The sequence below is a fragment of the Pan troglodytes genome, chromosome 8 (assembly GCF_028858775.2).
Source record: "Pan troglodytes isolate AG18354 chromosome 8, NHGRI_mPanTro3-v2.0_pri, whole genome shotgun sequence".
NCBI classification, from domain to species: domain Eukaryota; kingdom Metazoa; phylum Chordata; class Mammalia; order Primates; family Hominidae; genus Pan; species Pan troglodytes.
In genome coordinates this window covers 66,933,536-66,950,844 of record NC_072406.2, presented here as the reverse complement: position 1 = coordinate 66,950,844, position 17,309 = coordinate 66,933,536, and the positions used below count along the sequence as shown (strand labels likewise).

Genomic DNA, 17,309 nt, shown 5'->3' with positions numbered 1-17,309 from the left:
TGAAAATCCCAACCTCCTGATGATAGACATATTACCAAAATTTATGGCATAAAGTCTAACACCAGAATAACAATTCTAGCACTGTACTCAAGTAAATTAATTTGAGGAGAGATATAATAAAATGCTGTTAATGTAACAAAAATTTTTAACAGATTAATTTCCACTCTTAGTAGTTTTACCCTCTTTTTGAACATAGTAGAGAAAACCATTATGTGTATGCCATTAGAACTAACAATACTGAAGGTGGAAGGCTGGTTTTATAGTAAGAAATCATATAGCTTGGAAAGCATTGAAGGAAGTTGTTATCAACTATAAAGTGCTCTTAGAGCTTACTGTTGGCAAAATTAAATATGGAGTACCACCCTTGGGAAGGCCTCATAAACAGCAGCAGATATTCAAAATTGCAGGCATCTGTATAGAAATTGTCTAAAATTGAGCCTATGAGAACTAAGCTCAGCAGGACATAAAACTTTCCACATCATATGTTATACATGTGGATAACAAACTGTCAAAAACTTCATTTCTAAATGTCAAGGGTGGTAAAATACTTGTCTTAGCACTTTATTATATTCAGTTTTAGAGAATTCTTAAGAAAACTTCCAAGCTCCAAAAATGCAGTTAATCAATAATGTGTTTTTATCCTTATGGCCAATATAAAAACTGTTATCCTAGCTCATTTTCCTTGAAGTAATTCATTTGTACATATGCATACTTCAGCATGTGGCCAAAGTCCCTTTTGCTAAACTTGCCAACAAAAGTTTTCTTTCACCCCAAGAAATGTCAGATCAAATTACTGATCTGACTTGGTTTGGATATTATTCTCTCAAGGTTTATGATGCAGAATGGGATTGTTGAAGTCAAAATAGAAATGTGGAGATGGATCTCTAAATTTAATGTTTTATTTGAGAATAAAGAATCACAATTTGGAGCATACACACAGATCAGGTGTTCTTCAGTATGTCTGAAGAACAAAGAGAAGGTTGGTGATTTTATAAAAATGAGAAATGTCATATATTGCTCTTAGACAAAGTGCATTGGGACTAGTAAGGTTCTGGGGAGCTGGCAAACTCCGTTTGGTGAGCAACAGCGGTGCGGAAAATTAGCCCTGGAGTTGCAAGTTGTCTCAGCAGTTATAGATAAAACTGTCTCGGGTTAGAATAGGCAGTTTCAACAGCCAGACTTGCAGAAAATTACGTTTCTAGAGCGATGCTACATGTCCTGATTTTTTTTCCCCTGGCTTCTCAACTTTCTTTTAATTGGGTGTGACAAGAATGACCCAAATCATATGATCAAATTTCATAGGCCAGTTCATTACATGAAATAATATTTTTTAAAACAGTTGACATAGGTAGACATCCATCCCTTGTCACTTCTTTATTGTGAAACAATGAAAATGAAATGGGAAAGGTTCCCTTGTCCTCCTCGCAGGGCATGCTTTGGGGGTGTGGATCGCTTCTTCAGTGCCCCGCTGCTCAAACCTCTAGGGGAGCATGCAAATGGGCAGGGTGTGGGGCTCTGACCCCAGTGTCTAGGGGTGAATGTTTACAGCTGAAGGCCCAGTAGGCATGTGTTACAGGGTGTTCTTTTAGTTTGCCGTCTATAGGCGATTTGTGTTAACCAGCTTAATTAGACCCCCTTCCTTATCACAAGGACAGAGGGATTTCTGTATCCCGGGGTTTCTTGCCTTGGTGTACTGGAAGAATCGGATCACACGTGGACTTGGAGAACAACTGCAAAGTTTTATTGAGTGGAAGTAGCTCTGAGCCAATGGGGGAGCCAGAAGGGAGATGGTTTTCCCTTGGAGTTGGGCCATTCGGAGTTTTGGGGGGGCCCAGCTCTCCTCCAACTTCCCCGGACCAAACTCTGCCTCCTCCCACCAGTGGGTGGCCTGCACGCGTGCCAGTGTCTGTCGGTGTGCTCTTCTGCTGGTGTGCTCCCTTGACATCCTCTTGGAGTCTAGGAGCTGCTTATGTCTTCTGCCGATGTGTTCCTCACCACGTCCAGCTGTATTTGTGTCTGCCTGCTAGGGTCTTGGCTTTTTATAGGCCCAGGATGGGGGCATGGCAGGCCAGGGTGGTCTTGGAAAATGCAACATTTGGGCACAAAAGCAGGAGCGCCAGTCTTCACCTATGGAGCCCTAGCCAGGGACCACGCCCTTCTCCACTCAGCACTTCCCTTTCCCCGTTCCATGTCATTTAAAGGGACCACGCTCTTCCCTTCCCAGTACTCCCGTATCAAAAAGAACATAGGTTCATTTGGAACTTCCTGTTCTATATGAAACATTCCTCTGTAATGACTTTGGCTCTGTGGCTCTAAGGAAGGTGTTATCAGGTGGGTTTGTAGCAGAGAAATTTCTGAGAAAGCAAGATGCGATGTATGGAAAAAGTAGGAAATATTTGCTTTATGCTTTTTGTTATTTTTTCAGAATCATCTTCTTTCATAACTCTCAGCCACAGTCCCTACTCATTCCACCCTTGGATATTCACCTTTCATAGTAGAACCTCAGTCCAAACACTCTTCATGACAAGGAATAAGAAAATAAGGCAATGAAAAATACTTCTAAATTTCAGGTTACCTGTGTAAACTCAAATATATAAACTTTCTCTGCCAGCCAGTGATACGAAGTACTTTTTCCTGCTATGTCTAACAACTTTCCTGCTTCACACATAAGTGAAAAATAGTTATATCCTAGATGATGAAACAGAAAGGTAAATATTAGCACAGTCTTCTGAAGTTCCAGAAATATAAGCCTATATTACTTCATTTAAGTAGGAAAATTGCTTCAACATCCCGTACCTTGTAAATGTGGCACATCTATTTCATGCTAACATCTGTCACAACTGCACAACTAAGGACATATTTACATGGATATGTTCTTTAATAAGTAATTAAATGCTTATAATTTTTGTTTCAAAAATTAATCCATACAGTTTGCTTTTTTAAATTCAGCTTAAGTACACATAACTGTCTTGTGGCAAAGAATTTTATTTAGTAGTCAAAGTACTCTGCAAACAAAGACTTATTAAGAATCTCTCTGTTGGAAGAGTGTAATTTTAAACAGTGACATTGATTCTGCAGCTTTTATCTTTTGACCTTGTTGAGTGTCTTAGTAAGAATCATGATTAAGAATTTCCTCTGAGCCTCCTCATTAAGAATAATTAGAAAAAATAACAAATTAGCTTTCAGAAACAAGATGGATATAAAAGCTGCTTTTCATAAAGTGTTTGATGAATAATTTTGTTTTCCACATGGACACAAATACTTATCCTTTTCCTTTCTCCTTTATATTTCAATTACAAAACACAGAGACAAGTTGGATAATGTTGAAAAACAAGCTAATAACAGAAAAGTTCTTTTGGAAAGATTTTAGAATAACAGATCTTATTTCACCATGTAAAGAGCTTTTAGAAGCTGTATACTGTCTACTGTATGTATCAAAAAAGAGTTGTTTATTTTTAGTTTATTTATAAACATTCCTCAGATAATTTTTAAAAAGAAAGTATAGTTCCATTATCACTATATAATTTAAACAATCGGTGGTTATATACTGAAATGTATTAAGTCATGATTTCAGTATGTAAAATGCACATCAAAAATGTTAATATATTTTTATAGATTGAATTTGTATCCTGAAACTTTACTGAAGCCATTCATCAGTTTCAGGAGCTTTTTCGTGATGTCATCGAGGTTTCCTGGTTATAAAAGAGATAGTTTGACTTCTTTAGTTTCCTGTTTGGATATATTTTATTTCTTTCTCTTGCCTGAATGCTGTAGTTAGGACTTCTAGTACTATGTCAAATAGAAGTGGTGAGAATGGAGAGTGGTATCTTTGTCTTGTTCCAGTGCTTAAGGGGAATGGTTCCAGCTTTTGCGACATTTAGTTTAATGTTAGCTGTATTGTGTCATATATGGCTCCTATTATTTTGAGATATGTTCCCTTGATACAGAGTTTGTTGAGGATTTTTATCATGAAGAGATGTTGGATTTTATTGAAAGCTTTTTCTGCATCTACTGGGATTATCATATGGTTTTTGGTTTTAATTTTGTTTATGTGATGAATCACATTTATTGAATTGCATATATTGAACCAATCTTGCATCCTAGGAATGAAGCCTACTTGATAATGGTAGATTAAGTTTTTTATGTGCAGCTTTATTTGGTTTGAAAGTATTTTGTTGAAGATTTTTGCATCTATGTTCATCAGGAATATTGACCTATAGTTTTCTTTGTTCCTTGTGTCTTTAACAGGTTTTGGTATCAGGGTAATGCTGGCATTATAGAATGAGTTAGGGAGGAGTCTCTCCTCCTTGATATTTTGGAATAGTTTTAGTAGATTTGGTACCAGCTCTTCTTTGTACATCTGGTAGAATTCGGCTGTGAGTTCATCTGGTGTGGGGCTTTTGTTCGTTGGTAGGTTTCTTATTACTGAGTCAATATGGAACTCAATGTTGGTCTGTTCGGAGTTTTAATTTCTTCCTGATTAAATTTTGGGAGATTGTGTGTTTCCAGGAATATATCCATTTCCTCTATATTTTCTAGTTTGTGTGAACACAGGTGTTGATAATAGTCTCTGAGGATTTTTTTGTGTTTCTGTTGGACCAGTTGTAATGTCATCTTTGTCATTTATGTTGTGCTTATCTGGATCTTCTCCGTTTTGTTCTTTGTTTATATAGTCATATAGTCAGTGGTCTATAGATCTTATTTGTCCTTTCAAACAACCAACTTTTGGTTTTGCTGTTGCTTTTATGGATTTTTGTGCCTCGATTTTATTTAGTCCTGCCCTGATTTTAGTTATTTATTTTCTTCAGGTAGCTTTTGGGTTAGTTTGTTCTTGTTTTTCTAGTTACTCTAGACGTGGTGTTAGATTGTTAATCAGAGATTTTTCTAACTTTTTAAGGTAGGCATTTAGCACCATACACTTTCCTCTTAACATGTCTCTTCCCTCATCCCAGAGATGTTGGTATTTTGCGTGTCTTTCTTCATTTATTTAAAAGAATTTTTTAAAATTTCTGCCTTACAATCCAAAACTCATTCAGGAGCAAAGTTGCTTAATTTCTATATATTTGTGTGTTTTTGAGAGATCTTCTTGTTATAGATTTCTATTTTAATTCCACTGTGGTTGGTATGTGTTTGGTATAACTTCGATTTCTTTGAGACTTGTTTTATGGAAAGACCTTCTTTTGGATTTTTTGCAACTTGCTTTATGGCTAACCATGTGGTTGATCTTAGAGTATATTCTGTGTGCAGATGAGAGGAATGTATATTCTGTGGTTGATATATGGAGTGTCCTGTAAACATCAATTACGCTCAATTTGTCAAGTGTCAAATTTAACTCCAGAATTTCTGCAGAAGTTTTCTGGCTCAATGATTTGTCTAATGCTGTCAGTGGGGTGTTGAAGACCCCCACTATCATTGTGTGCTATGTCAGTCTTTTTGTAGGTTTAGAAGTCCTTGTTTCATGAATTTGGATGCTCTAATATTGCTTATGTATATAGTTAGCATAACTAAGCCTTCTCTTTGAATTGAACCCTTTATCATTATGTAATGCCCTTCTTTGTTCTTTTTTATTGTTGTTGGTTTAAAGGCTGTTTTATTTGATATAACAATAGTGACCCTTGTTCCATTTGGTTTTCTGTTTGCATGATAGATCTTTCTCCAGCCCTTTACTTTGAGCCTATGGGGATCATTACATGTGAGAAGTGTCTCTTGAAGATACCAGATGAATGGGTGTTACTTTATCCAACCCATCACTCTGTGCCTTTTAAGTAGGGCTTTTAGATAGTACGTCTAACCAAGAAGCTGAAAGACCTCTGTAAGGAGAACTGCACACTGCTGAAAGAAATCATAGATAACATAAACAAATGGAAAAAGCATTTCATACTCATTGACTGGAAGAATCAATATTGTTAAAATTGCCATAATCTCCAAAGCCATCAAGAGATTCAATGCTATTGCTACTGAACTTTCAGTGCCATTTTACACAGAATTGGAAAAAATTCTGAAATTCATATGGAACCAAAAAGAACCCAAATAGACAAAGCAATCTGTATTAGTTCGTTGTTGCATTGTTATAAAGAACTACCTTAGACTGGGTAATTTATAAAGAAAAGAGGTTTAATTGGCCCTTGGTTCCACAGGCTGTACAGGAAGCATGGCTGGGGACATGGCCAAAGTAGGAGGAAGAGAATGAAGGGGAAGGTACTACATACTTCAAAACAACCAGATCTTGTGTGAATTCACTCACTATCACAAGAACAGCAAGGGCGAATCCTGCACCCATGATCCAATTTTATCCCACCAGCCCCTCCTCCAACATTGGAGGTTAGAATTTGACATGAGATTTGGATGGGGACACAAGTTCAAACCAAAGCACAATCCTAAGCAAAAACAACATAGCTTTTTTTCAAACTATACTCTAAGGCTATAGTACTGGTAACAAAACATGTTATTGGTACAAAATAGACACGTAGACCAATGAAACAGAAAAGAGAATCCAAAAAGAAAGCCACATACCTACAATCATCTGATTTTTGACAAAATTGACAAAAATAAGGAATGGGGAAAGAACCCCCTATTCAACAAATGGTGCTGAGTTAACTGACTAGCCACATACAGAATTAAACTGGACCCTTACTTTCACTATCTACAAAAATTAACTCAACATGCATTAAAAGTTTAAGTGTAAGACCTTAAACTGTAAGAATCTTAAAAGGAAGTCTAGGAAACACTATCCTTGATGTTTGCATTTACAAAGAATTTATGGCAAGTCCTCAAAAGCAATTGCAACAAAAACAAAAATTGACAAGTGGGACCTACATAAACTAAAGAGCTTCTGCCCGACAGAAAAGACTATTAACAGAGTAAAAATACAATCTACACAATGGTAGAAAGTATTTTCAAACTATGCACCTGCAAAGGTCTAATCTCTAGAATCTATAAGAAACTTAAATAATTTAACAAACATAAACCAAATAACCACATTGAAAAATTGGCAAAAGACATGAACAGACTTCTCTCAAAAACAGACATACAAGCAGACAACAAACATGAAAAAATGCTCAACATCACTAATCATCAGAGAAACGCAAATCAAAACCACAATGAGATACTACCTCACACCAGTCAAAATGCTACTATTAAGAAGTCAAAAAACAAAAGATGCTGGTAATGCTGCACAGAGAAGGGAATGCTTGTATACTCTTGGTGGGAATGTAAATTAGTTCAGCCAATGTGGAAATTTGGAGATTCTCAAAAACCTTATGGTTTTTGGTTTTAATTTTGTCCATGTGATAAATCACAACTATTGAATTGCATACATTGAACCAATCTTGCATCCCAGGAATGAAGCCTACTTGATAATGGTAGATTAAGTTTTTTATGTGCAGCTTTATTTTCCTTGGAGGTGTTTTGTTGAAGATTTTTGCATCTATGTTCATCAGGAATATTGACCTATAGTTTTCTTTATTCCTTGTGTCTTCGACAGGTTTTGGTATCAGGGTGATGCTGGTATTGTAGAATGAGTTAGGGAGCAGACTCTCCTCCTTGATATTTTAGAGTAGTTTCAGACTTGATACCAGCTCTTCTATTAGACTCACAATCCTATTACTGGTTATATATCTAAAAGAAAACAAATTGTGGCCGGTCGCGTTGGCTCAGGCCTGTAATCCCAGCATTTTGGGAGGCCGAGGCGGGCAGATCACAAAGTCAGGAGATCGCGACCATCCTGGCTAACACGGTGAAACCCCGTCTCTACTAAAAATACAAAAAAATTAGCTGGGCATGGTAGCGGGCGCCTGTAGTCCCAGCTACTCGGGAGGCTGAGGCAGAAGACTGGCGTGAACCTGGGAGGCGGAGCTTGCAGTGAGCCGAGATCGCACCACTGCACTCCAGCCTGGGCGAGAGCGAGACTCCATCTCAAAAAAAAAAAGGAAACAAATTGTTCCACCAAATAGTCACATGCACTTGTATGTTCATTGCAGTACTATTCACAATAACAAAGACATGGATTCAATGTAAGTGCCCGTCAACAGTGAATTGGATAAAGGAAACGTGCTGCACATGCACCATAGAATTCTATGCAGCCATAAAAATAGAATGAAATCATGTTGTTTGCAGCCACACGGATGCAGTTATAGGCTGTTATCCTAAGCAAGTTAACACAGGAACAGAAAACCAAATAATTCATGTTCTCACTTATATGTAGCAGCTAAACATTGCATAGCCATGGGCATAAGGATGTCAGTAATAGACACTGGACATCTAGAAAAGGGGAGAGGGTGGAAGAGGGACAAGTATTTAAAAAACAACTATTAAGTGCTGTGCTCATTACCTGATGATGGAATCAATCATATCCCAAACCTCACAGTATACCCAGATAACAACCTGCATATTGTATACCTCCTAAATATAAAAGAACATTCGAAATTATTTTTTTAAGTTAACATATGCCCCATTCCTTATTTGATCTACTAATAAAAATGTGGTTTTCCTTTGAATGTTAAAAATGGAAGAAACTTCTACTGAAATATTAAAAAAATATATGACAGTCATTGCTTTTTAAAAAAGACATATTTTAAGTCATTTGCTCACTTGGTTAGAATAAAAATTTACCTCACAATAACATAGAAAGCATTTCCATATGCCAGACACTACTCTAAAACAACATCTATTTTACAAATAATGCAACTGAGCTACAGAGAATTTAATTAACTTTCAAAGGTCCTAAGAGTGAGTCAGGTGTTAAATGTGACTAGTATTTAACCTAGGCAGTCTGTCTCAAAGGCTATGTTCTTAATCACAACGTTATATGGCCTCTTTTGATGTCAGTGGTAATATTACACCTTGGACCAAGAATTGTTCTATTCATCTTAAATTCCTCAAATTGAATCATGGTTGCTTGCTGGAAGCTTAGACAAGAAGAGTTGTAACCCACAATAGAAGGAAAACCTAAACAGTTTCTAACTCATGTGGTATGAATTATATGTAAGAGAATTATGTATGAATACAAAGATTAACATGTTTTGACAATGTATTTACATAAAACTATAAAATAAGAAAGTACAATAATATTTTCAATCAACAAAAGCAATCTTAAAATTATATACTTCATCTTTGGAGCAGCCTTCTACTGACAATTTATTTCATATTCTGCCTTTTTCCTAAAGCCCCTAGAACCTTAAACTTCTTTTTTTTTTTTTTTTTTTTTTTGAGGTGGAGTCTCGCTCTGTCTGCCAGGCTGGAGTGCAGTGGCACCATCTCAGCTCACTGCAAGCTCCACCTCCTGGGTTCATGCCATTCTCCTGCCTCAGCCTCCCGAATAGCTGGGACTACAGGTGCCCGCCACCACGCCCAGCTAATTTTTTGTATTTTTACTAGAGATGGGGTTTCACCATGTTAGCCAGGATGGTCTCGATCTCCTGACCTCATGATCCGCCTGTCTCGGCCTCCCAAAGTGCTGGGATTACAGGCGTCAGCCACCGCACCCGGCCAAACTTCTTAAGACTAAGTATGGGCTTCTGGTCTCTGACCAAATGCCATTTATGTTCAGGTCTGCTGTTGTTGATAGACCAGTTAGAATAAAATAAAATAATAAGAAATTGTTTTTTTAAAAAGTACAGATTGAGGTAGCTATGGTCTCTACAGTAAATTGTATTGATGAAAGCAATGATGTTGAGTAATTACCATGAATGAATTTGGTGGATATTACTAGACAATGTTGTTTTAAAGTCTTCATCAAATTATATAATTCAATTAATAATGACACTAAGGTACATAAAATATCATTTTCTCCCTTCATGGTGAAATCTGAAATCTGCAAATAGTAATGCCAAGAGAGTAACACAAGTAGCATATCCTGTTCTTGAATTGAAACTGAATTACTTGCTATGTCCTTAAGTTTACTCAGTTTATTTTGCTTTTGTTCAAATATCATCTTTTTCCATTACTTTGTTGACTGTAACTTTAGATCATACAAGTTAGATTATTGTTCCATTGATTTTATAAATTCAAGATCAAACTTTTTCTTTTGGATGAAGCAGTCAAAATGTAAAATAAGTAGTATCTGTCTTAAGATTTCACTCCTGTGTGTATTTTCCTGAAAATGAATATACCAAAGATCAACAGGAAAAATGAGAAAAGTCCCTCTGCTGCTGCTTGGGACATGCAAATTGAAAACAGAATGCTTGTGTAGCATGAAATTTAAAGAGAACACAGTACCCTCTTTGAATGAGAGGCCAAATTGCTTTGAACTTAGCAATAGATTCAGTGTGTGTGTGTGTGTGTGTGTGTATGCGTGTGTAAATACAAACACATGAGCAAGAGACTAGATTACTCTGAATAACCAAACTGATAATAGAGAAATGTTGACAGGAATAGAGGTTTCACAAAATCTGCAACTCTTCCTTGATCTTTCTGTGGAATCTCACCAACTCATTTCAGGGGCATACTGGGACCAGTAGAGGACTGTGAGAACCCCATTACTTTTTTTAAGCTTCAAGTTCAAGGAGTCTATTTTTCCCTAGTAAATTTAATCCATCAGAGTATATCTAGCTTGGTATCTGGGATAGGAATTCAAGCAAATTTTTGTCCCTACAGACCACCAGTGACATTTCATGTAATTACTTTTATTCTTAATAACAATATATTTCACAATCCCATATATAACTAAGATCTGCCCTCACTGAATATTTGGGAGAGCTGAGGGTTTATTTACTATATTTACTATCAGCCCTTGCATCAAAGGAAAAAAATAGAAAAAACATTTTATTCGAATATATTCCTAATGAAAATAAGGATACTAATAAAAGCAAATGTATGCCTAGTCTGCCTATACATTTTGCCAGACACTCTTCTAAGAAATTACCATAGATTTCCTCATTTTGTCCTTGTCGTAAAAATATATGAGTTAGTTGTAATTACTCTTATCCCCATTAATGAAATACAAGAGGTTAAATAATTTGTCCAATATTATACAACTATTAAAAACCAAAGTTAGGATTTGAAGTTAGGTTTTGTGACTCCAAAGCACATGTTCACAACCACTATAATATATTAGAAACCCATTTCTTTAACATCTTAAAATACTCCCCCAAAGATTTTAAATGGTTAAAGCTAAGGATTTGATGGATTATTCATTTTATTAATTTTCCATAGAGGAAGATATTTCCTAATTCAGCAAATAAATTAAATGATTATGTTAAGTCAAATACTCTACTAGGTGCCACAGAATTCACTGGTGATTTAAGCAGCTTGTAAGGAAATAGCTTAAAAATTCTAAGATGACAAAAAAAAGGTAAGTTGATCTTTGATATAATTTAAACTTTAGTATTTGAAATTTCTTAGTTTTATTCCTTTGAGATACAATTTGGTAAAATCATAAAACAGCTTGGAATTCTAATAGAAATTATAGACAATTGGAAGCAAGTGAACATTTTCTCCTTTCTTTTTTTTCATCACTTTACTTTGTCTGTTATTGTGAGCTCTCTCTAATATTTCATAACTTGTTCCAAATAACCTCAAATTCTTGCAGAATTATCTACACCTTTCTTACTTTATTGGTAGCCTTTCACATCTGCTGAGTTATCACCAATGACCTTATCTTTAGACAACAAATTATCTGTCCATTTTTTCCTCATTACAGTAAGTCTTCAGTTAATATTGTCCATAGGTTCTTGGAAATTGAGACTTTCAATGAAATGACATATAATGAAACCAATTTTATTATAGGCTAAACAAAATATAAACAAGTTCCTATGGCATAGTTATGGTTACAAAAGCATCACCACACTTCTGAATAAAGACCAAAAATTTCTTATATTAAATATTGAAATAAATGTGAGCTATACATGCATTTAAGAAAGATTAATCAAAAAAAGTGAGATAATTATTCACCAGTTCAGGGCCTCCCATCAGGGAGCCTGCTAGCCCAGTAGCTCAGGGCATAAGGCAGGAACCCACCTTGGACAGGATACCATTCCTTCTCAGGGCAACTCACACACACACCCACACTCACTCACACTGGTACCATGTAGCCATGCCAATGAACCTAGCGTGTACATCTTTGAGATGTGGGAGGAAACTGGAGTACTCAGGGAAAGTCCTCACAGATTTGGGGAGAACTTGCAAAATCCACACAGATAGTGGCTCAGGCCTGGAATTAGTTGTTTTTTTTTTTTCATTGTTATAATGAAATGACATTGAGTGAAACAATGTCATTCAAGGACCTGCTGTACTTGCACTTGAGAAAGACATTTGAAAAATTAAAAAGAAAAAAGGGAATTAATGTACAGAGTGTTGTTTTAATTTTATTGTTACAAATTTGATTGAGGCCCTTCGTTTTTGCATTCAGTAAATAATTGCTTGGAATCAAAAATGTGCCAGGAAACTCTGCCCTGTGGACACAACCGTGAGGAATAGAAACAAGGTCAATGTTATCACTGAGTTTTCTTTCTGTGAAGAATCAAGTAATCATAAATTGATATTATGAGGCAGAGTTATGAGAGTATATATTGGGGAATCTTACCTAGTCAAGGGATCAAAAACTGTTTTGCTTTGAGAAAAGAGGGACATGGAAATAGATGAGACTGGAGAGGGAAGGAGAAGGCATATTGTGGAGGACTTTGTAGGTTATATAAAATATGTTAGTTTACATTCTAGAATCATATTTGTGATGAGTTGTAGATGGCCAAAATATTTTAGCTTATAACCTAAAATAAATGGTAAATTATTTTAAAAATAAGCAAGGTTTTAATTATAAAGATCACTCTGCTTAAGGATAGAAAATTAACTTAGAGTAAGGGCAAGATTGATTGTAAGGAAAGCAGTTAGGAAAACCTATTTGATTAGGTAAGAGACAGGATTAGCCTGGTAACACTGCAGATTGAAAGCAGTAAGTGGATATGACAAGTTTTTCTTTAGGAATTAAATTCGAGACTTATCGATCGGTACATTTTGGAAAGCTAGAAACATGGGTAAAGTGAAATGTGACTTCCTGGTTTCTGACTTATGTGGCTTGGTGCAGAATTATGCCATTCACTGAAATAATATATATTGAAAATATCCAGTTTTCGGCTATGATAGCAACTGGGATGCGATTTGGAGGGCTACATTTAAGACAACTTTGAAATTGCAAGTACAGAAGTTGTCTGGGCAAATGGGACCCAGGCTCAGAAGATAAATATGGGTAGGAATTTCAATACACAAGTTATTAACATATAAGGGCAATTACTATGTTAATATATTTTTTTAAAGTAAATAGTTTTGAAGTCTTATTGAAAACACATTGGTCAATGTTAAAAGAACATTTTGAGAATAGGCTAAAGTGGGAATAGAATTTTAATTCCTGGGTGCTTGCTCTCATTTCTATGAAATGAGCATATTTGGAAAATCCTAGATTTTCAAAAGCCTTTGTCTGACCTGTCTGTAACAGGCTCTTAAAATTCAGGCTACAATGAAAACAGAGTATCACAGGCTTAGTATCTGTGAGATCAGTCATTATTTGTCTTTTTAATTCTCCTCTTTGGATTTTAAATCCCATCTATTGCATATGAATATTTTTAAATATATGGCTTATTTTTAGCATTGTGACAAGTTTGCAGAAATAAGCCACACTGAGCATTCAGTTATTGGTATTCATATCCTGTACTTTACTACAAATTTGATATGGAAAATGAGTATAGGCCTAACAGGCTAGAAACTTTAGGCATGAAAAACAATGAATTTGTGATTTAACCAGGACAGTCAAGGGTGAAATTAAATAGATTAAGGAAGTCCATTTCCAGGGTACAGGTATCAGCAGCTCACCTGACTTTCCTGTGGCAGACAGATGATCCACAGACCATAGGGTACAATCTCCCCATCCCCCAAATTGCTTTCTAGTCTTCCCTTTGATTTACATTTGGATATTTTCATATATAATATATAGTTGGCTATTACATCCAAATTACTTTCTTTTCAAGACAATTCTAAATATAATTGTTCTTATTAAAAATGCTTTTGTGCACTTAAAACTAATTAATTATGCTGTCATGAATGCATCGTTTAAAAACAAACACTTTGTTATGAACAATGTTATTAATAGATTATTTATTATGTGTCTGCTTAACCTCTTTTCATTTTGTGTTTTGAGTCTTAAAAAAGTTTAAATTATTTTTGTATTTATCCAGAAGTATATGTAGTATATAGAAATGTTTTATTGGGGAGAATTTTGAATCTACTAAAATAATAAATCTTAGTGGGAATTATCTAAGGGTACTGTAGCAGGAGAAAATGTAGTTAAGCAGCTTCTTCTGGGCTGTTTCTGCTATTGAGGGGTTAGTGAGAACAGAGACTTCTGAGGTGCTCTCATGGAGAGGTTTTAATGGAAGATTGTAGCTTAGCAGACTACATTGTGGAAAAAGTCAACAAACATTCTTTCAGGACCAGTATCATGTTCTGAGGTTACCAAGGTGAAAATGATGCAGGCTTGGTCTGAAGAAGCTCTTGTGAGAGAGAAAGACACATTAGTATTGTGCCAATGGGGCAATTAGTCCAATGGGATACAGTGTGTACTGCAGGAATACAGAGAATAAGGACTTAATCTAGAATGACAACGAGAAGGATTTTCAAGAAGAGGTGATGCCTAGGCAGATTCTTGAAAAAGGAATAAAATTAACCAGGGGAAGAAGAGTGGAAAGTATATTTTAACAGTTGATGCAAAAAACATAAATTTGGTTTGGTATGAATGGAGAATTAACTTTGAGAATGGGAAAGGCGGAGAGTGAGGAAGGGCTGGAATATGAAGATATTATTTGGCTTAGCTTCATAAAGCCTACCTTTAAACTTAATAGTAACAAACTGTAAAAAGGTTCAAAAATATTTATATCCAAATGTCCCCTTCTTTTATTATTCTACATTCTGCTTGCCCATAAAGTTGTTGATTAAATATTTATTCCTCTACCAACATTCACACTAAAATACATAATTTTTATCACTTTTCAGTAGGTATTATGGCATTGGCACACAGTGACATGAGTGTCTGTATATGTGTGTGTGTGTACATATGAGAGAGTGCATACCTTACAATACAGTGCTTTCCAAAGCCTAATTATTCATTTCTATGTACATAATAATTGGAGGAATTTTATAAAACAGTAAATAAATAAAGAAATGTTGAAATCATTTTTCAAGTAACATGAAAATTTGGAAGGCTTTAATCAAAATTAATTCGCACTAGGTGCAAATATTTGAAATATCTAATTCTACAAAAAGAAGCAGAGATTTGCTAGGCAGAAAAAGGCAACAATGAATTTAGATAACAAAATTTTGCTAAAAATACAGGCTACATTCCAGCAACAGTAAGAGGATTCATGTAATTGAAGGACAGGTTGCTTAATTCTCAATAAAGGATGTTAAGGCCATGTGAAGAAACTTTGTTCTTCTGATTTTTTTTTTCATTTTCTCCAAAAGAAACATGTAAGGTTTTTGTTCAGAGGAATGCTATTATTTCACTTTTGATTTGGGTACATGAAAATCATTCTCATGAAAGGAATAGATGAATGCAGGATGAGAACAAGACTTCTGGGAGATCAGCGAGGAAACTAAATCAAGAGCAGAGATGACAAATAGTGTAGTTCTGGGCTCTGTAGGAGGGCATAAGGAGAGGAAGAGGCGTAATGAGTGTGAGATATTTTAGATCTGAAAATGTTATGACTTGGAACTCCTTCAATATTGACAAGTGTAAAGAGAGAAAATGTGTAGATCTCCCAGCTTCTTTGCTTCATATGAGAGAGTACATACCTTACAATACAGAATAGTGCTTCCTGAAGGCCTAATTATTCATGTATATGTACATGATAAATGGCAGAATTTTAATAAGTAAATAAACCTTGAAATTATTTCCCAAATAACACACAAATTTGGAAAACTTTAAGCAAAATTAATTTGCACTGCTGTACAGGAGTGTGCCATGTATGTATAACTGCACGACATAGCCCTCTCTGCCTCACAAAGTATTTCCTAGGAGAGTACTTTATATCTCAGAGATGCACATTTGACATCCTGCAGGCAAAGTTTTCACATTTCAACTGTCATGGATATTATAGCTCATACTATTTTTTATGTTCATTATCATGTGATACCTGGAAGGATATTAGCAGTGTTTGAAATAATGAATTAATCATCACTACTGATTGACAGGCACTATTCTTAAAGTTTTTTCAGCATACAGATAACAGACTGTTCATAAGTAATTCGTATTTACCTTTTCGTAAGAAAAATACCAATTTACTTTATGTTATTTTCTAGTCTTTTTTTTAATGGCTTTTAAAATGCTAATGATGTGTATTATCCAGTGAATGTGTTAACATTATATTAGAAGTAGGAAATCTGATAGGGATTTTATATATTCTATTTCCACAAATCATTAGATAATGTTATTGTATAATGCTTTTTATATCCTTAAATCTCTCACTAAATATATACATATATTCTCTCTTCCTTTCTTTCTTCTATTTTTCTGATCTGCTTCCATTGATGACTCTATACTTTTGACTCCAGACTGGCAATATGAGGGTAAGATGACAAAAATAAAAACCCCAAACAACCTCATGAGCATTGCTTGTCTGTCTTTGTTTTATTCTCTTTAGAACATTATTAAAATTCTATTCACTCTCTCTAATTAGACCCTTTATCACAATTAAAGTCCAATTATGTTTGTTTCTGTTGTGATGCTTTAATTACAATTTATCCTTGTTAATCATCCCTTTCTGTTATTTCTTTGGGTTAAATTTCCATCCCATTATCTCTGTCCTGAAGGACTTCTGCTCTCCAGTTGTCCCTGCTGGTGTTTTCTCAGTAAGATTTGAGTAGTTTTGTGATGCACAAAGTGACTGTATTATGATGTGGTAAGGAATCTATGTGGTTATTATAAAATGTTTTAAATAATATTAAATGTAGTGATGCATATTAATTAGATTGCAAGATTTTCCTTTTTAAATATTAATATACATCTCAATGAATTTTTTTCTCAGTGTGTGTGCCCCTGCAGTCAATTCTTACTTTTGGTTATTTTCTCTCTTTAGATTGCAAACTAGCTAGGGGAGGACCACCAGCTACCATAGTTGCTATTGATGAAGAAAGTCGGAATGGTGAGTGAGTTTTTTATTTTACAAATGTCTTATCTAAGAGGGTTTTCTTCAGATTTTAATTCTCAATCTACTATGAGTAGAGGTACTAAAATGAAAGTTTCAACCCAAATCCATGGATAATTCCCCTCCAGTATGGGTTTAAATTATGCCACTCTCTGGAAATTCATGCTTTACTTGGAATAATTT

At 35.2% G+C, this 17,309-nt stretch overlaps 1 protein-coding gene across 8 annotated transcripts in view; it reads left to right on the top strand.

Annotated features, from left to right (window-relative positions):
• The window catches only part of PCDH15 (protocadherin related 15), a 1,753,436-nt gene that overhangs the window by 1,004,094 nt on the left and 732,033 nt on the right, over positions 1-17,309 (top strand). For 4 of the 8 annotated variants that reach the window (XM_054659628.2, XM_054659627.2, XM_054659626.2 and 1 more), the window contains exons 7-8: positions 16,534-16,548; positions 17,058-17,123. In XM_054659628.2, coding sequence (XP_054515603.2) covers positions 16,534-16,548; positions 17,058-17,123 — 81 coding nt within the window. The remainder of the gene's footprint in view (positions 1-16,533; positions 16,549-17,057; positions 17,124-17,309) is intronic. The other 4 variants (XM_054659631.2, XM_054659630.2, XM_054659629.2 and 1 more) reach the window with 1 other exon arrangement.